General features: G+C 53.1%; 6 protein-coding genes across 6 annotated transcripts; 3 read left to right on the top strand and 3 right to left on the bottom strand.

Annotated features, from left to right (window-relative positions):
• Positions 1–60: 60 nt before the first annotated feature.
• On the bottom strand, positions 61–1,175 carry CDEST_10650 (Putative D-isomer specific 2-hydroxyacid dehydrogenase, catalytic domain-containing protein; the record flags this gene model as incomplete). The annotated part of the gene is made up of 2 exons (XM_062926806.1): positions 61–791; positions 869–1,175. 2 exons carry the CDS (start codon positions 1,173–1,175, stop codon positions 61–63), a joined length of 1,038 nt encoding a protein of 345 aa, XP_062782857.1.
• A 2,588-nt stretch (positions 1,176–3,763) lies between these two features.
• Positions 3,764–4,308, top strand: CDEST_10649 (uncharacterized protein). Its single transcript, XM_062926805.1, has 2 exons — positions 3,764–4,003; positions 4,071–4,308. Exons 1-2 carry the CDS (start codon positions 3,833–3,835, stop codon positions 4,098–4,100), a joined length of 201 nt encoding a protein of 66 aa, XP_062782856.1. The 5' UTR covers positions 3,764–3,832; the 3' UTR covers positions 4,101–4,308.
• A 2,135-nt stretch (positions 4,309–6,443) lies between these two features.
• CDEST_10648 (uncharacterized protein) lies at positions 6,444–7,302 on the top strand (the record flags this gene model as incomplete). Its single annotated transcript, XM_062926804.1, has 2 exons — positions 6,444–7,035; positions 7,214–7,302. The coding sequence occupies 2 exons, from the start codon at positions 6,444–6,446 to the stop codon at positions 7,300–7,302; spliced, it is 681 nt and encodes a 226-aa protein (XP_062782855.1).
• A 1,485-nt stretch (positions 7,303–8,787) lies between these two features.
• CDEST_10647 (uncharacterized protein) lies at positions 8,788–9,740 on the top strand. Its single transcript, XM_062926803.1, has one exon. It carries the CDS (start codon positions 8,874–8,876, stop codon positions 9,687–9,689), a length of 816 nt encoding a protein of 271 aa, XP_062782854.1. The 5' UTR covers positions 8,788–8,873; the 3' UTR covers positions 9,690–9,740.
• A 263-nt stretch (positions 9,741–10,003) lies between these two features.
• On the bottom strand, positions 10,004–11,974 carry CDEST_10646 (Putative LysM domain-containing protein; the record flags this gene model as incomplete). The annotated part of the gene is made up of 2 exons (XM_062926802.1): positions 10,004–11,638; positions 11,741–11,974. 2 exons carry the CDS (start codon positions 11,972–11,974, stop codon positions 10,004–10,006), a joined length of 1,869 nt encoding a protein of 622 aa, XP_062782853.1.
• A 1,398-nt stretch (positions 11,975–13,372) lies between these two features.
• On the bottom strand, positions 13,373–14,384 carry CDEST_10645 (uncharacterized protein; the record flags this gene model as incomplete). The annotated part of the gene is made up of 1 exon (XM_062926801.1): positions 13,373–14,384. The coding sequence occupies exon 1, from the start codon at positions 14,189–14,191 to the stop codon at positions 13,373–13,375; it is 819 nt and encodes a 272-aa protein (XP_062782852.1). The 5' UTR covers positions 14,192–14,384.
• Between the last annotated feature and the right edge of the window lie 1,170 nt (positions 14,385–15,554).

The raw sequence follows: 15,554 nt of genomic DNA, 5'->3' as shown, positions 1-15,554 counted from the left end.
GACCCTTCGCTAGCCATACACACTACTTCCGAGAGAGAGACACTTTCCCCCCAATTCTCATCACAAGCGGCTCTTGGTAATCAGGTGGGCATTGACAGGCGTGACGGCCTTGCCCGTCTCGGCGAAGGAAATGATGTTCTGCATGCCCAGCTTCTCGAAGCCCATGTGGGCGTCCAGCGAGGCGCCGGCGTTGTGCGAGAGGACCTCGACGTTCCTCATCTTGATCAGCTCCTTGCTGACATGAGGCTCGTTGTAGTGGACGTCGAGGCCGGCGGCCGAGAGGTGGCCGCTCTTCAGCGCCGCGATGAGAGGCTCCTCCTCGACGAGCTTCCCGCGCGCGATGTTGATGAGCCTGGCGCCCTTCTTCATCTTGCCGATCGCCGCGGCGTCGAGGAGCGTCTTGCCGGCGAAGGGCGTCGCCACGATGACGCAGTCGGCCGCGGCCAGCAGGTCGCTCATGTCGCCGTAGAAGGTGGCGTCCGAGCCCTTCTCGGCCTCGACCGGCATGCGCGCGACGTCGTTGTAGAGGATCTTCATGTCGAAGGAGCGGTGCGCCTTCTCAGCGATGCGGCGGCCGATGCGGCCGAAGCCGATGATGCCGAGGGTGAAGCCGTTGGGGTTCCGGGAGACGGCGCCGAGGTTCTTGTTGGCGTCGACGAACTGGTCCGGGTCACCGGAGCGGGCGGCGGCGGAGGACCACGAGAAGAGGCGGAAGGTCGAGAGGATGAGCCAGATTGCGCCGTCGGCGACGGATTCGGTGCACGCGGCGGCGGCGTTGCAGTAGACGATTCCTGGAAGGAGATGGCTGTCAGCATGTCTGATGTGTCGCGTCCGGTCAACAGTAAGTAGCAGGACGGGCGCGACTCACCCCGGCTCGCGAGAGTCTCCGTGTCGACCCAGTCGAAGCCGGCTCCGGCGCTGGCGTAGACTTTGCATGACGAAGGGAGAAGAGAGATCAGCTCCTTGTCCCAGTTGCCCATCTCGCCGCCCGTGTTCCAGAACGGGCGGTAGATGGCGAAGAAGTCGCCAAACTTCTTGTCCTTGAGTGCCTGGATGAATTCGGCGCGCGGCATGCTGTACGACCGGCGGATCTCGAACCTGGAGGTGAAGTCCTTGTAGAGGTCATGGTTCCATTTGATGTCGTCGCCGAGCTGGAGGACGATTGGCTTGCCCATGTTGGCTGTGTGTAGGCTGTTGATTTTTCTGGGAAAGGGATCGATCTGTTGGGGATGGGAGCGATCGTAGAGAGAGAGGGGATGGAGCTCAGAGGAGGACCGGGAGGAGAGAGAAAATTGAACGGTCGGGAGGTCTCCCGGAGAGGCACGGTGAGCTCCCTGCCGTGGTTCTTATATCGGACGATAAGGGTGCGTTCGGGCTGTCTTGCTGTACATGACATGATGCATGAAATCAGCGGTTCCCTACTGGTTTTGTTGGGCTTCGACCGGCGAGATTTGCCCCATTAGGATAGCTCTGGGGGAGCTATCCCGGTCCCAAACCTGGTCAGTAAAATGGAGTTTGCGTCGAGCTACTGGAGCTTCCCCCTTCCCCGCCCCCGCAAATAGCCAACATTGGCTCCATAACCCGCGGGAAATCAAAGGCTCTGACGTCCATGTGCCGAAGAGTCCAAGGACGGCCAACAGCCCCGAACCCGCCAAGTGCGTGGACCACCGCAAGAGACAGAGTTAGTTGCCTGGGTTCACCGCCATGAATGGGTATCGTGGAAATCCCCGCAAAACCTTGAAGCATAACCCCCACGTTAGGGTTAAATTCTTCCCCATTTTCTTGGACCATAGGGACGTTGTCAGAATAGCTTGAAACACGGCATAAAAATCGTCGCAGACCTGAGCAACCATGGTGTTGTTGAGGTTGGTATCCGTACAATGATGGCAATCCCATACAAAGGTAGTGGTCACCACCAAAAAGATAAGTTTCCAAACCTGCGTGATGACTATTCTCAGACTCTCCTCCTGTATGAACCAGGGACAGGCCCTATCGATAGTCCCAACATGCCCCTCGCAATTTTCAGTCCTTCCCAGCGCGATGCTGACGCCCTGAGGGTTGTATCTAGGAACTACCGCCTTATCTTAAGTTACCTCTCCGACACGGTAGTCCTCATTGCTGCTTGGGTAAGGCTTGCGTAGTTCGCCAATTTTTAACCCCTTTCTTGAGACTTGGCGCAATCTACCAACGTATCTTAAAGAATAATTCTAAGTAGCTAGCTTTAGAAGTAACTGCATTCTGCATGTACTTAGTGTAGCGCCTTATTAGTATATTCAAACTAGGAATTTAAATGCAGTAAGACTAATACACCTGCTTAAAATATTACTATACAGCAGACAACTTAGATTATACAACTGCAATACATTATCTTAAGAAACTTACTTAGACCAATTGTGCTTCCAGTCGATGTCTTACACACTACTTAGGTGTTAATAGCCCATTAGTCCCACGCCGAGCGTGATTACTTCTTTTGCTGGGCCCATATATGCATCAATGACTCGGTCCAACAACTACAGCGGCTGCGTTGTCCTGCAAACTCTGTAGAGTCATTACAAGATAGCTCGTTCAGGAATTAGTGGTTCCGTTCTGGTGCAAAGCCGAAGGCGCCCAGATACCGATGCCGTCCATGATAGCTGGGATGCTGTTTGCGCGAAAGTCGACGATAGCAAAGGGAAGGGGTCGCTACGCTTACTCTTAGCACTCTTTCAGTTGACCGCAAGGGAAGCAACGCAAGACCAACTAGTGCTGTGTGGCAGCGTCCAACTTTCTAATCACGTGTCGAAGTCTGTCATATTGAGTGCCAAGGTATGTACTCGTCGGAATCAAATGCGTTTCTAATGTATCGCACATAGGCAGTATCCTGGCTTTTTGATTAGCTACTCCTAACTAAGTCAGCACTTGTGGGCTTGAAGCTAAAGTTGGAGTATGAAGCAGGTTTCGCCACAGACCTAGTATTGCGCAGAGTTAGTCTGGCTAGCACGGCTCTTATGACAACATTGACTGGCTGAAGTAAAACTTGAATTCATAATTGAGGTTAAAAGTTTACTACAAATATTACATCTTATGTATTAAGCTTCGTAGGAGTGGACGCTTGCTGGCTGAGTGTCTTAAGAACAATAGCTACTTGACGGCGAACCACCACAGTAAGTGTAATATGAGCAACGTACCTGACCGCTATTCCTTTACCAGGGGCTCTGACAAGCGGCCCGCATCCCGCGGACGACGGACGAGACGCAGTTTACGAGCACGACTGGGTACAACCTTGAGGCGGCTGAGTTGCTGTATACGAAAGCCCTATTAGGTATTCTGTACTAAAACAAGGTTTGGAGGTAACCTGCTGGATTGAGCAATAACAACATATTCCTAGCAGCGGCGGCTTTCTCGGTAAAAACAGTTGGCGACTCACTAGTAGCAATGTGGCCTTGCAACGATCGGCATTGTTACCAACAGCTGTAGGGCATAGTAGGTCGTGTATGGAAATCCGAGGGGCAGCTCTGATGGAATCGGCGTCCCCCGACTCATTCAAGTTTGTCCGTATAAAAGACGCATGCTCGTTCTCGTTATTGTAAAGTCTAATAAATAGCATGCTATTAACTAAGCTTTTTTCTCTCTAGAAGAGCAGCCAAAAAAAGGAAGGTCGTGTAACTATGTTAGGGAAGTGAATAACAAACTTAAAGCGTAGTGCGGCGGTAAGGAAATATATATATAGGCAGCATGTATGCCCTGACTATGGTTTATCAGAACTGTCATCTATTACGTTTATTATTTCTGACAATACTACTACTTACGACTTTTGTCTGCCTTGCCCGGTATATCAGAAACTTCCGCCACAATGCAGTTTAAAGTACTTCTTCTCACTGTCTTCGCCTCCCTTGCCCTGGCAAGCCCCAACTTGGCAGTAAGGAACCAGGAGCCTGAGATAGTTCCGCGAAGGGAGATCGTTCCTCCTTCTGGAGCTGACTGCTGTACAACAAATATTCCAGGTCGATGCAACCCTCAATGCGTAAGTTCTGCCGTTCCCCCCCTTTTTGCAGTTTTCTTCTAGCAGTCCTCTAACAAACCGTACACAGTGCCCCGGAGGTCGTTGCCCCCAACTCTAAATACCTAAGTGATGTCCAACGCTTCACTCAACAGGGCCGACCAAGCTTTAGAAATCTACTTGAGGCAGCAGCCAGTAAGAGCCTATGTCTCTAGTACTGGAAACGGGCAGAGTCCAGCATGCTGCGGTCTAGGGGCTTCGCGCTTTTCTTGCAAGTTAGTCAGCAACTCAGACACATAGATAGGGCTGCCAGGATAGCTTCTACAGGAAAAGAGAAGAAGGACGACAGAATATACCGGAGACGTAGTAACCACTCTCCCAAAAATGATCCTAGCCCTAATCAGGCCATCAGTGACCCATGTCTTGAAGCACATCCTCCAAGCGACTCCGACGGGATTCCTCAATCAGGCGCACCAGCAGCATCGGCGCATCCATGACCTGTTACTTCCCAGCTACCTTTAAATAAGGGTATTGTTGGAAGGCTCTGCTTGAAGACTTATACGTACGTACGTGTGTTGTAAAAGGCTCAATTTATCTAAGTCTAGGTGGCTAGAATGCATGCCTTAAATAGGCTTTCCGGCTGCTGACTCATGCGTACAAACAGAGTGCAGAATGACATTCGGACAGGTATTCTTACTGATACTAGTGTATCTAGTTAACTAACAGAGGAGCCATTGCGGTAAACACCTCCAGAAAAGCAGCAGTCAAAAACAAGTAAGACTCCAAGTTTCTCAACAACGAGGTCCTGTAGCAAACTCGCAAACTCGACTTCACAAAGATATCTGACACCAGTTCCTAGCATATCTTTCAGCAGATCCAGAGCCAAGCCTCCAGACGATTCAATCTCAGTTCCATGGCTAGAGTAATGTGTGTGGACATGATCGCCAGGTGTCGCAATTGAAACAACCTCTTAAATTTTTGGCATGCCTCTTTCAAACCTTGGCCAGAAGCTTGGATATTAGACTTGCAGAGATGTCTCCGTGTCGCCAGGCGAGTTTGCGGTGAACGTGTGCATCTGAGCCTCGGCCTGCTCATGCTTCAGATACCTCGCAATTTCTTGGACATATCGGACGCATCCTTTTAGAGGGGAGTCCTTGAAAATGTTGATACCCACTAGAATTGTTAAGTAACTTCTACCTTCCCAATGGTCGTCCAGGCGACTCTCTACTGTAAGGCCGGCAAAGCTGTGGAATACGCTGAGTCGGTTTAGCGAGAAAGAAGGTCAGCCTGGGATCAACAAAGTTGCGCACAATCGTTTCGGACCTCGAAATCCCTGTTGGTGTCATATGATGTGAAGTAAAGACTTGTGGACCGGCGACTGGTTGTTTACCTTGGTGGAAGGCAACACGGTCACCGTATATCTAGTAGCAAACTCTTTCTACACAAGACGACATAGAAATTAACCAGCAGCACTGTGTTCTTGTGCTAAGCAAAGTAGAGCCGAGGAAAAAAAAAAGAAAAGTAGATATGTAGCCTTGCTGCGGTTATTGGGGCAATTCGTAGGAGCCACAGTCTGCCTTGTGAACTAGGAACGTTCGTGTCGTTGGCGCTCAAGATGACGCCCAGAGCGTCCGTATTAACAACCATGAATTGCAAAGGGTCTTAGGTCGAACTACAGACCAACAGGCTGAAGGGTACTCAAGACGGCAGTATAAGAAAAGACTAACCAAGGATCGTCCCCAGCCTCGACTCTCGGTACAGTTACATAGAGTCGCTTCCTTAGGGATTATTGTGTGCCTTTGCACTACGGTACGAGCATTGTGCGACTAAACCTCCGATGTAGCAGATGTTTCTATCAAGGTGCTCTAGTTTTTCCCCTGAGACATTGGCTGTGTGACGCACCAAAAGGGGCATTGCCCTTGGCAGGCGACTAGAGACAAGTGCCCAAGCCACGTCCAGTTCTTACAATTCGAACGCCTGTTAGGCAGAAACTCTGCAGTGTAACAGAGACGGGCTCAGACACCATGAAACAGCTCGACAGTAAGTGTATTTAAGACTTCTTGTTAGATCTTCCCCTATGCTATGTAAGACACGGATCCAGCTGTGCACCTATATGTGGAACGGATACAATGTGACATGAATGACGTCTTCACGGCAAACAGCTGGGACAGAATGACATCAGACAGTCAAGGCTGAATAGCTACTTCGCGCCAGGATACGGAGACGATCATTCCACGACACGGGGCTGTGCAGCAACCAATGATGAAGTCCACAAGCCTCACGACATACATCACTGTTGTCCCTCAAGTATATAGGTTGACCAGACTTCTTTAACTCGGTTGTAAGTTTGAAGACCATCTCCACGATAAAACCCAATCCGATATCTTACTTATAAGTCTAGCCGTTGTATCTGGCGTCGCAATTGAAGTTGCAAAGAAAAACCCTTCGAAGCAACATGTCCACGATGAGAACAGCCATTGTCGCCCTGATCCTGACAGCATTCGTTGTGCAAGCGTCTCCAGTAGCTGACCGAAGCTTAGCCATCGCCGATGGCCACCAGGGAACGGACTCCCGGGGCCTCTCCGTGAAGCGCGCAAAGAAGGTTGAGACCAAGGTCACCTATGGCAAAACCAAGATCGAGTACGGCTGCGACGCGTCGGTTCACTATACCTTCAAGGGCCTCGAGGAGCTCTGCGCCAAGGGCAGTAACGCCTGCGATGAGGGCACCCCGTGGTCTCGCAAGGTCAGCTGGACATCAGGCCACGAGAACCCGGATGAGACCGAAATCACTATCAAGGCCGAGGGGAGATGGTACGACGAGGACGAAAGAAAGAATCTCATCGAGGCCATCATGAAGACTGCCAGGACGGAAGAACCAGCGACCATTGAGATCAAAGACAAGAAGTGGTCTGGCAGAGTCGTCGGTTCCTTGCAACCACTATCAGGCACTTGCAAGATGACCCAGTTTCCTAACTTCGTCGACGTCATGGTATTCGAAGATGAAGAACCCAAGAGCTGGATGAATGTCAAAGTTAGCTTGGAGGCGGCCGAAGGAGGTGAGCATTACGCTGTTCCCTTGTTTTCACTTCTTCCCCAGTTTTTTTCTTTTTGCTCCTTTCCTCTTCCTCGCTATACAAAACTCCTCTTATTCATATATCAGGAACAGTGTCTCGATAATCTCAAACTAACGGGCGATAGATGGTTGTGAAAAGGTTGCTGAAGCTGCATCGGCAGTAGCTGGGGCTATCCATGGAATTGCTGGCGCGTTTTTTGGCATGGTTCTTACGCCCTCTTGCGAGAACGAGATTGACAGTCCCTTCTGATATTCTTCTTTTTTGTGGCAATACTGAGCGACATGGTGCTACGTTTTTTGGATGCTCAAGATTTGTTGTCTGTGATTGATGACGTAGAGAAATGTGTAATGCACCACAACCTTGGACTTGTCAAGGGAGTTTCCTAAGGAGATCTATGATCAAGTACTTCAAGGCGGTGACACGCCCTTTATGTCGCATTCCTTCTTCAGGGTTTCCGGACAATGGAATACTAGGAGGCTTCTAGACAGCACTTTTAATAGTATGATGCCCTCAATATTCTCCCTGATGAAACAACATTCAAAGTGTTGCTCTTTCGCTAGATGAGCCAGCTGTCACAGGTATAGATCACCCATCATTGGTCGAATACTTAGAGAAAGCGGCAAATTTGTAAAACATTATATGCCTAGCTACAAATGTAATCTTTCGATGCCTTCTCCTATTTCAACTATCTTACTTGTAGAACACCTGCTCACGCTATAGATGCGATCATTACGATGCATCTTTTCGTGTTAGATCCATCTGGGCACGCGTGTACATGTTAGTCATATTGTGTTCTTGCTTTATAAGTGTGTAGGATAAACTGATTGTTAGGGACCTTTAAGTTTAAAAGTGAGTAGAGATTACTTGACCGTCCTAGGATCTGCTACTCCTGCTATGTTGCGGTTTTGTTCTAAGAGGATGCTCTTTATTAAGGACCTGCTGCTACTCGGTGAGTTGTCCCATTGTAAGACTTCAAACTGGACACTTCTGAAATCGTGTCTTCTGTTCAATGTGCTATTGGAGCCCAGGACACCCTCAGTCTTGCACCTTAATACTGGAGCTTCGAGCGCAGATTGATAAAAATGCTAACAAAGTACACCACAATCTCTTTCCTATCCTGTGAAAGTGACTCTGCGCTGCCTTGAGAGGTGAGATGTTACGTGGGCGCATTGTAATAGAAAACACCAGGTTTTCGTTTCACCACTGAGCTGGCTTAATCATTTGCAGCTGTTCATACTATCTATGTCGGGAAAGACAATCTTGCGATTGACCCAGCACCAAGATCCTCCCTGTCTTTCAGAAAAAGAAATAGGAACTCATCTTGATGGTGGTGTAAGAAAATCGAAATTTTATCAGCATGAACCTGCAGGATAGTACTCACAGGGGGACTCGAATATTAGTGCCAATCCACATCAGTAAGTACAGCCTCAGTAGTCGCCACAATGCCCGCAGTCTAGGCCTCCGGAACCAGTTCGTGTGTAATTATCATCCACAAGAACGAACGACCGACTTCTGCATGTCTTATTGGAGGAAGAGGTCAACAAGGATCGGGGTGTCTACTTGAGGAAAGGCGTAGGAGAAGGAAGGTGTGTGTGTATTACAGGGTGTCTAGGTGCCTGGAAGAAGACACAAGGAGGGAGGGGCTCACTCCCCCTCCATCTCGCAACAGGGATATAACCTAGCGCAATCCACATGTCATCCAATAACTTATAAGAGCCCCATCGCCTCTCTTCACGATCAGTGTCCATACCATACCTCTCCCAGGCCTCTTCAATCATCTTTCAAAAACCTATACTTGCGATAGCCGCCGATTTCTAATAATGGCGTACGATCGAGATGAGTTCGTGCGTCTCTTGACGGACTACTACGACTTCTGTAACCGCGTCTTCTGGAACGCCACCGTCGTGCAAGCCCCCGCCGGCGGCTGGCCCTCGATCAACCAGGAAACCCTGGCCGCCCTCAAGAGGAACGACACCGTCATTGACCTCCTCCGCCATATTCCCTACGTCAACTACCGTGAGGGCGCCAGCAGCCTAGCGCCGTTTCTCATGAAAGACACACCCGTCACCGACTACCGCAGCGAGGACTTGCAGAAGAAGATCCGCGAGGGCCGCATTGAAGGCATCGCCGCGCCCATCACGGGCCAGGACCCGCCGATCCCGCCCTCGTGCGCCGCCATCGCCATCTCCCCGGGCCGGAACGGCTACGAAGTCATTCTGGACACCGACGACGGCTACGTCTACTGGGGCGACGCGGACGGGCAGCACGACGAGCACGCGCCCGCGCTAAACGGCACCCTCAAGGAGCGGTTCGGCGGCGACCCGGTCAACGAGTGGCGGCTCGCCGGGTTCAACGTGTACGAGCCCGCCGACTTCTTCGAGCTTTGCAAGGAGCGGTACCGCGAGCTCAGCTGGATTGGCCTCGGGCCCGAGTACATGTCCGTGATGAGGAGGAACATGAACTGGGAGTACGAGTCCGAGCCCGATTCCGACTCGGACCCCGAAGACGACTTCAGCCACAACAAGATCGCCAGGAAGATGAAGAAGGCGGGCTGGCCCGGTGATGGCGAGGGACACGACTGGGACAGGACGAGGTTTGAGAATCTTCTCGACCAGGGCAACGATGCGGAAGAGTGAACATGCTGTAGGCACACATATCTAGATGTTCTGTCAAGAGACAACAGTATCATCAACAGGACAAAAGTGAAGACTTTCATTTGGTGATTCGATTATACGCACGAGATTAAAACGGATTGATTGCATTTGACATTACTTATGTTTTGTGGCTTTTGCAGCCTAGGTAACTTAGGAAAACATTCTCCTCCCTCGTGCTTACAAGACAGTCACCTACCAAAACCCTTCCTTGTCTATGATATACCACGTGTTGGATTCCGATTCCATCACCCGTCACCCCCTCCACCATTTTTGGTTAATGTAAACACCGCACCGTTTTAAACACCGACGCAGGCGTAGGCGTTGGCCCAGAGCTTGGTGCAGTCGCTGCCGATGGACGGGTTCCAGGTGGTCAGCTGCTTGACTGTGACGCCGCGGCGCTTGGCGACGACGTCGCAGGTGTCGCCGGAGCGAACGAACTCGAACAGCTTGCAGCCGGCGACGATGCTGCCCTGGGTGGGCTGAGGCGTCTGAACGGCGCCGCCGCCGCCGTTGCCCGGGCTGGTCGGGGTGCCGACGACGCGGACGCAGGCGTAGGCGCTGCCCCAGAGGTTGGAGCAGCCGCTGTTGAGGCCATTCCACTGGGCGAACTGCGCGGCGCTGATGCCGTTGGCGCTTGCAATCTTGGCGCACGTGTCGCCGTCGCTGACGAAGTGGAACTTGTCGCAATTGGTGGCGATGCCGGGCTGCGTCGGCTGCGGCGTCTGGATGCCATTGCCGGCCTTGGTGGTCGTCGCAGGCTGCGGGACGGTCGGGGAGCCGCCGACGACGCCGATGCAGGCGTACGTGTCGAGCCAGAGGTTCGTGCAGCCGCTGTTGAGGCCGTTCCAGGAGACCACGTCGGCGGTGCGGACGCTGTTCTTCTGGGCGATGGAGGCGCAGGAGTCGCCGCTCTTGACCATGTAGAACTTGTTGCAGTTGCTGGCGATGCCGGTGTGGACGGGCTGCGGCGTCTGGATGCCGTTGCCGGCCTTGGTCGTCGTCGTGGTCTGCGGGACGGTCGGGCTACCACCGACAAGACCAACACAGGCGTACGTGTCAAGCCAGAGGTTGGTGCAGCCGCTGTTCAGACCGTTCCACGACACAACGTCGGCAGTACGGATACTGTTCTTCTGGGCAATCGAAGCACAAGAGTCACCGCTCTTGACCATGTAGAACTTGTTGCAGTTGCCAACGATACCGTTATGGACGGGCTCGGGGGTCTGAACGCCGTTACCGGCCGTCTTGGTGGTGGTGGCCGGGGGCGCAGGGTTGCCACCGACAAGACCGACGCAGGCATACGTATCGAGCCAGAGGTTGGTGCAGCCGCTGTTGAGGCCGTTCCATGAGACAACATCCGCAGTGCGGATGCTGTTCTTCTGGGCAATGGAAGCGCAAGAGTCGCCGCTCTTAACCATGTAGAACTTGTTGCAGTTGCCAACAATCCCGTTGTGGACCGGCTCGGGGGTCTGGACGCCGTTGCTGGGAGCGGTTGTCGTCTGGACCGGGGCGGTTGTCTGTGCCGGGTTGCCGCCGATCAGACCGACGCAGGCGTATGTATCGCCCCAGAGGTTGGTGCACCCGCCGTTGAGGCCGTTGAAGGAGGCGAACTGGGCAACGGTGAGGCCGTATTTCTGGGCAATGGCGGCACACGAGTCACCAGAGGCGACAAAGTGGAACTTGTTGCAGTTCTTGACGATGCCGCCCTGCACGGGGTCGGGGGTCTCGACACCGCTACCGGCGGAAGTGGTGGTGGTGGTGATGATGATGGTGGTGGGAGCTTTGGTGGAGGTGGGAGCAGCGGTGGTGGTGACGACGGCCTTGGTAGTGGTCGTCTCCTCCGCCTCGGGAGGCGGCGTAGGCTCGTTGTAGGCCTCGACACAGTAGCTGTTGCCGGCCTTGATGCCAGAGCAGTCGGATCCAACGGAAGGGTTCTGAGAGGAGTGATCAGTGTAAGTTGAGAGGAATGATCTTTACTGACGGGGAGTCTGCTTGTGATCCTTGTCCCTGAGAGACGTGCAGTTGATAATACGTACCCAGCGACGGAAACTCTTCAGGTCAATCCAGTTGAAGTCGAGAACCTCTTGACAAGTCTGCGATCCGTCGTAGTCAGCCCACCACGAGCAGTACGACGTGGTGTCGGAGGCGTGCGGCAGGCCGGGCTCCGCGCCGTCTCTGGCCTGGAGGGGAAGGGCGGCAGCCGAGGCCAGGCCGAGGAACTGTGCCACGACAGCGGCAGCGGCCAGTTGCTTGAGCATGGGAACTGTCATGTTGGACTATAAAAGAATGACTAGAAGTGGGGAGAAGAGATCAAAAAGAGAGGACAGGAGCTCAGAACGAGAGAGTACCCAGGAGAGAGTGATGGATCTGCACTTGGTGATCTGAGAGAGTTGTAACCAGTCACTCGGGATACCAGACGCCTTTTATCTATTCATGAAGCAAGACTCAACACTCGAGACGGTGCAACATCCTCTAGCAGACAAATCCTCACACCACCACAAAAAATAAAAATTCATCAGTCAGAGCTCATCGTGCGAGCAAAGACGAGATGCCCGAGCCGCGGCACGCTCGCTTTCGGAGAACCTTTGGATCTTTGCCCGCCCGAGCGCTCATTTCCGGACATGGAAACTAACAGGCAGCAGGCAGCAGGTGAGGCTATACGCCGAAGGAAGCGGGACGCGCCGCTTTGCAAACGCCCCCTCCCTGTCTGATGAGTGTGCAAGGGGGTCGGAAGGCACTTGACCGAGGTGGGGGGCTCTCTCATCAGATGTCGAGATGGAGAAAAGAGAGAGAAAAAAGAAAGGAAACTCGGACCGAACGGTTGGAAGAATTTCCAGCTGTGCCTACTTACCTACCTACCTAGTCTGGTTAAACTCCTGGCTTACACAGAACACGCCCCCTATCCACTATCGACCCCTCCTGACCTGACTGTTAGTCGTTAAGGAGTGGATTGAGCGTGTATTTGGCCGTTAGCCGGCGGGGCCGATCTTGGCATGCTTATTCTTAAGGTTAGTACTCTCCGGGCGGATTCCCCTCAAAGTACTTTGGTTATCTTATTACGGTTAATCCAACCGGCTGGGCTTGTAAGGCTGGCCCTCTCGATCCCTGCCTTGCACTTCTGCAGTGAGTGAGTCCTGCCCGCCTGTGCCGCCAAACGTTCCCCTGCCCGGCCGATGTAACCAGTCAGATTATCGGCCGCATCGCGTGGAATCGTGAACAAGGGTTTAAATCCATCGCGGTGGCGAGAGAAGAGAGTAAATTTTTTCGCAACGTGCATATGCGTGACTTGTTCTTACGACTAAACTAAACTGCTGGATAGGTTTGCTGCCTGCATCCATCCTCTCTCTCTAAGCGAGATGGTTCTAGGACGAGTGTGGCACGAGACTAAGGTAAGGTACCAACACGTGTAAGTGAACCGATTCTCTCCGTGCGGCATAGGTGGGAGGGGGGAGGGGGGGGGGGGGCGACTTCGCCCTTCCGATGTTCGGATCCGAGGACATTGGGCCAGAATAGATCCATCAGGTTTCAATTGTACAATCTGCTGCTTCTGCCTATGGATTCTTCGGCTCCAGCAAGTGAGCTACAGCGATTCATCCTCCTCTATACCCCTCCGAAAACCGGGCGCACCCACCCTCAGTGCTTACAATGATGACTACAGTCTACGGGGCTTAACACTTCTTCCTGGCGGGCATTTTCAGCGTGTCCAAGCCCCTCTGAAGGGACATGACGACCATTCCATCCCCAAACTCCCGCTTGGAAAGCTGATGCAACCCCTCGAGGTCCCTCCTCTTGGAGGCGCTGATGGAGGAGACGGAGCCGCTGTTGATGTCCCGGGCGATGGCCACGATCTCGTCGCGCATGGCGCCCCTCTTGGTCAGCTGGACGGACTCGATGGTGGCCTGGGAGTCGAACTCGGCGAACTGGCCGCCGAGGAAGGAGATGGTCTGCGTCTTGGACGAGCCCAGCCGCTTGCTCGAGAGCCGTCCGTTGATGAAGGTGACCATGTCGTCCGCCTGGGCCCGGCGCCGGCTGTAGTGGGCGTACTCCATGGCGGCCGTGATCTTGCCCAGCCGGCTGGGCTCCGCCGTCTCGCGGAGCACCGTCATCCGGTCCACGAGGCGCTCGATGACGGTCGGGTGTCCCGGCCGGGCGCTGTCGTCCCCGTCGCGCCAGAGGCCGCCGAGGAGCTTCTTGGCGTCGTAGACGAGGTCGTTCCTCTCTCGCCACTCCTCGATCTCGCTGAGCCCGGGGTTCATCATGTCTGAGATGCGGCCGCTAACGCCGGAGAGGGTCTTCAGACGGTCAATGTGGAGGATGAACCCCTCAAAGTCGCAGTCCTTGCAACCCTTGGCGATCTTGCAGTCGGAGCCGTTCTGGTCATAGTCGGAGCGGTACATGTCAAAGAACATGAGGATCTCGTAGGCGTTGAGATCGGCCAGAAGAGGCAGCGGGGCCAGGGCCAGGAGCAGGAAGGTTGGAAGCCTCATGCTGCTGTCGATGCTGTCGATGTTGTTGATATTTTGTAGGGTTTGTTTTGTCGTCTCATGAATCAGTATCGTCGTCTAAACTTTCTTGCAACAAAGCAGTGCAGCCTGTCTCTGACCAGTGATGGTTGCTGCCAGGAGTCTTGACTGAAGAGAGGGCGGATTGAACAGAAACTGACCGGAGAAAGAGGTGGAGAAGACGCGGGAGCCAGGAGATTTTCTGAGTTCATCGAGCATCGAGGGGCGAGGACTCTAGTCATTTCCCGAGGTCGAACGGGGAAACCCCTCACATGGTCCGTCCAAATCCTACTTGCTGCCTTGGCCGTAAGTCAAATCACCGAACAGGAGGTATCATCTCTTGGCCTGGAGACTGTCCGAGACGAGTGAGTGCCTGAAATTCACGCTCTTGGCCGGCGTGTCCGGCGCTGAACCTGCCTGGTCCAGACTTTACCGATCAGGCCAGGCCAGCACTGAGATTCGCACAATATCATGCCACGATCATACTCGAGTCTGTGCCAAGCTGGAAAGCCATCCAAGGTACTTTGGATACCATGTCTGCGTACCCTGTGGTTTGGTAAGCTGAGAGGATTCATTCATGTTAGCCCTGCAGGTTGCCGTAGACCAGGCAGGGCCCAAGGAGGCAAGAATCTCTTTTTTCGTTGGCTCGAAAAGGCCATATCTTACCCTTGCTTCTTCAATATCGAAGCACCAACCGAGATCCGCCTCGGCGCTGCAGCGTACCTTACAGCAGCAGTCCAGGGCGCTGTCGCTTGTTGCCTCACTGGTGCTTACCTTACCTAGGTAAGGTACCTTACTTGATTAGGCTCACGCCACACACCCTACAATTTGCCCAATAGGGCTAGTTGATCGCGGCTGGACCCTTCTACCCGCATGATCCACCGAGGTCCACTAATCCCCCGGTTTTGTGCTGTCTTTGAATCTTGCAATTGGTCCAGAGCTCGAGGCCAGTAAACCGTAGTGATGTTAGTGGCTTGCCCCGCCCTAAGCGAGAATGGGGGCCAACCGCACCCTCAAGGTAAGTGAGTTGATGGACCAATAGGATAACACCTCTCAATTTCATGATGACCCCCCTAGTTGCCCGAGGATGGAGTATGCAACACTGATGATCCAGGGGACTCGGATACATCTGGGATACATCCGGAATTACCACCCCAAGTTGGATTTGTCCGTCGAGGGGCTCACGGACAAACGCATTCCAGACCCTGGACTCAGATCTTGGCAACGATCCTTCGACTAACATCTAGGTCCCGGTGCTTCCTAGGAAGGCGGGCTGAGTCAAAATCTGCCTGCGAACATTGGTGTGCCAAATGTCAACGAGAACATTATTTTCGAGCCGTTCATCACG

This window comes from Colletotrichum destructivum, chromosome 7, assembly GCF_034447905.1.
Source record: "Colletotrichum destructivum chromosome 7, complete sequence".
Lineage (NCBI taxonomy): Eukaryota > Fungi > Ascomycota > Sordariomycetes > Glomerellales > Glomerellaceae > Colletotrichum > Colletotrichum destructivum.
Note: the sequence above shows the minus strand (reverse complement) of the source record. Positions and strands in the feature narration are given on the sequence as shown.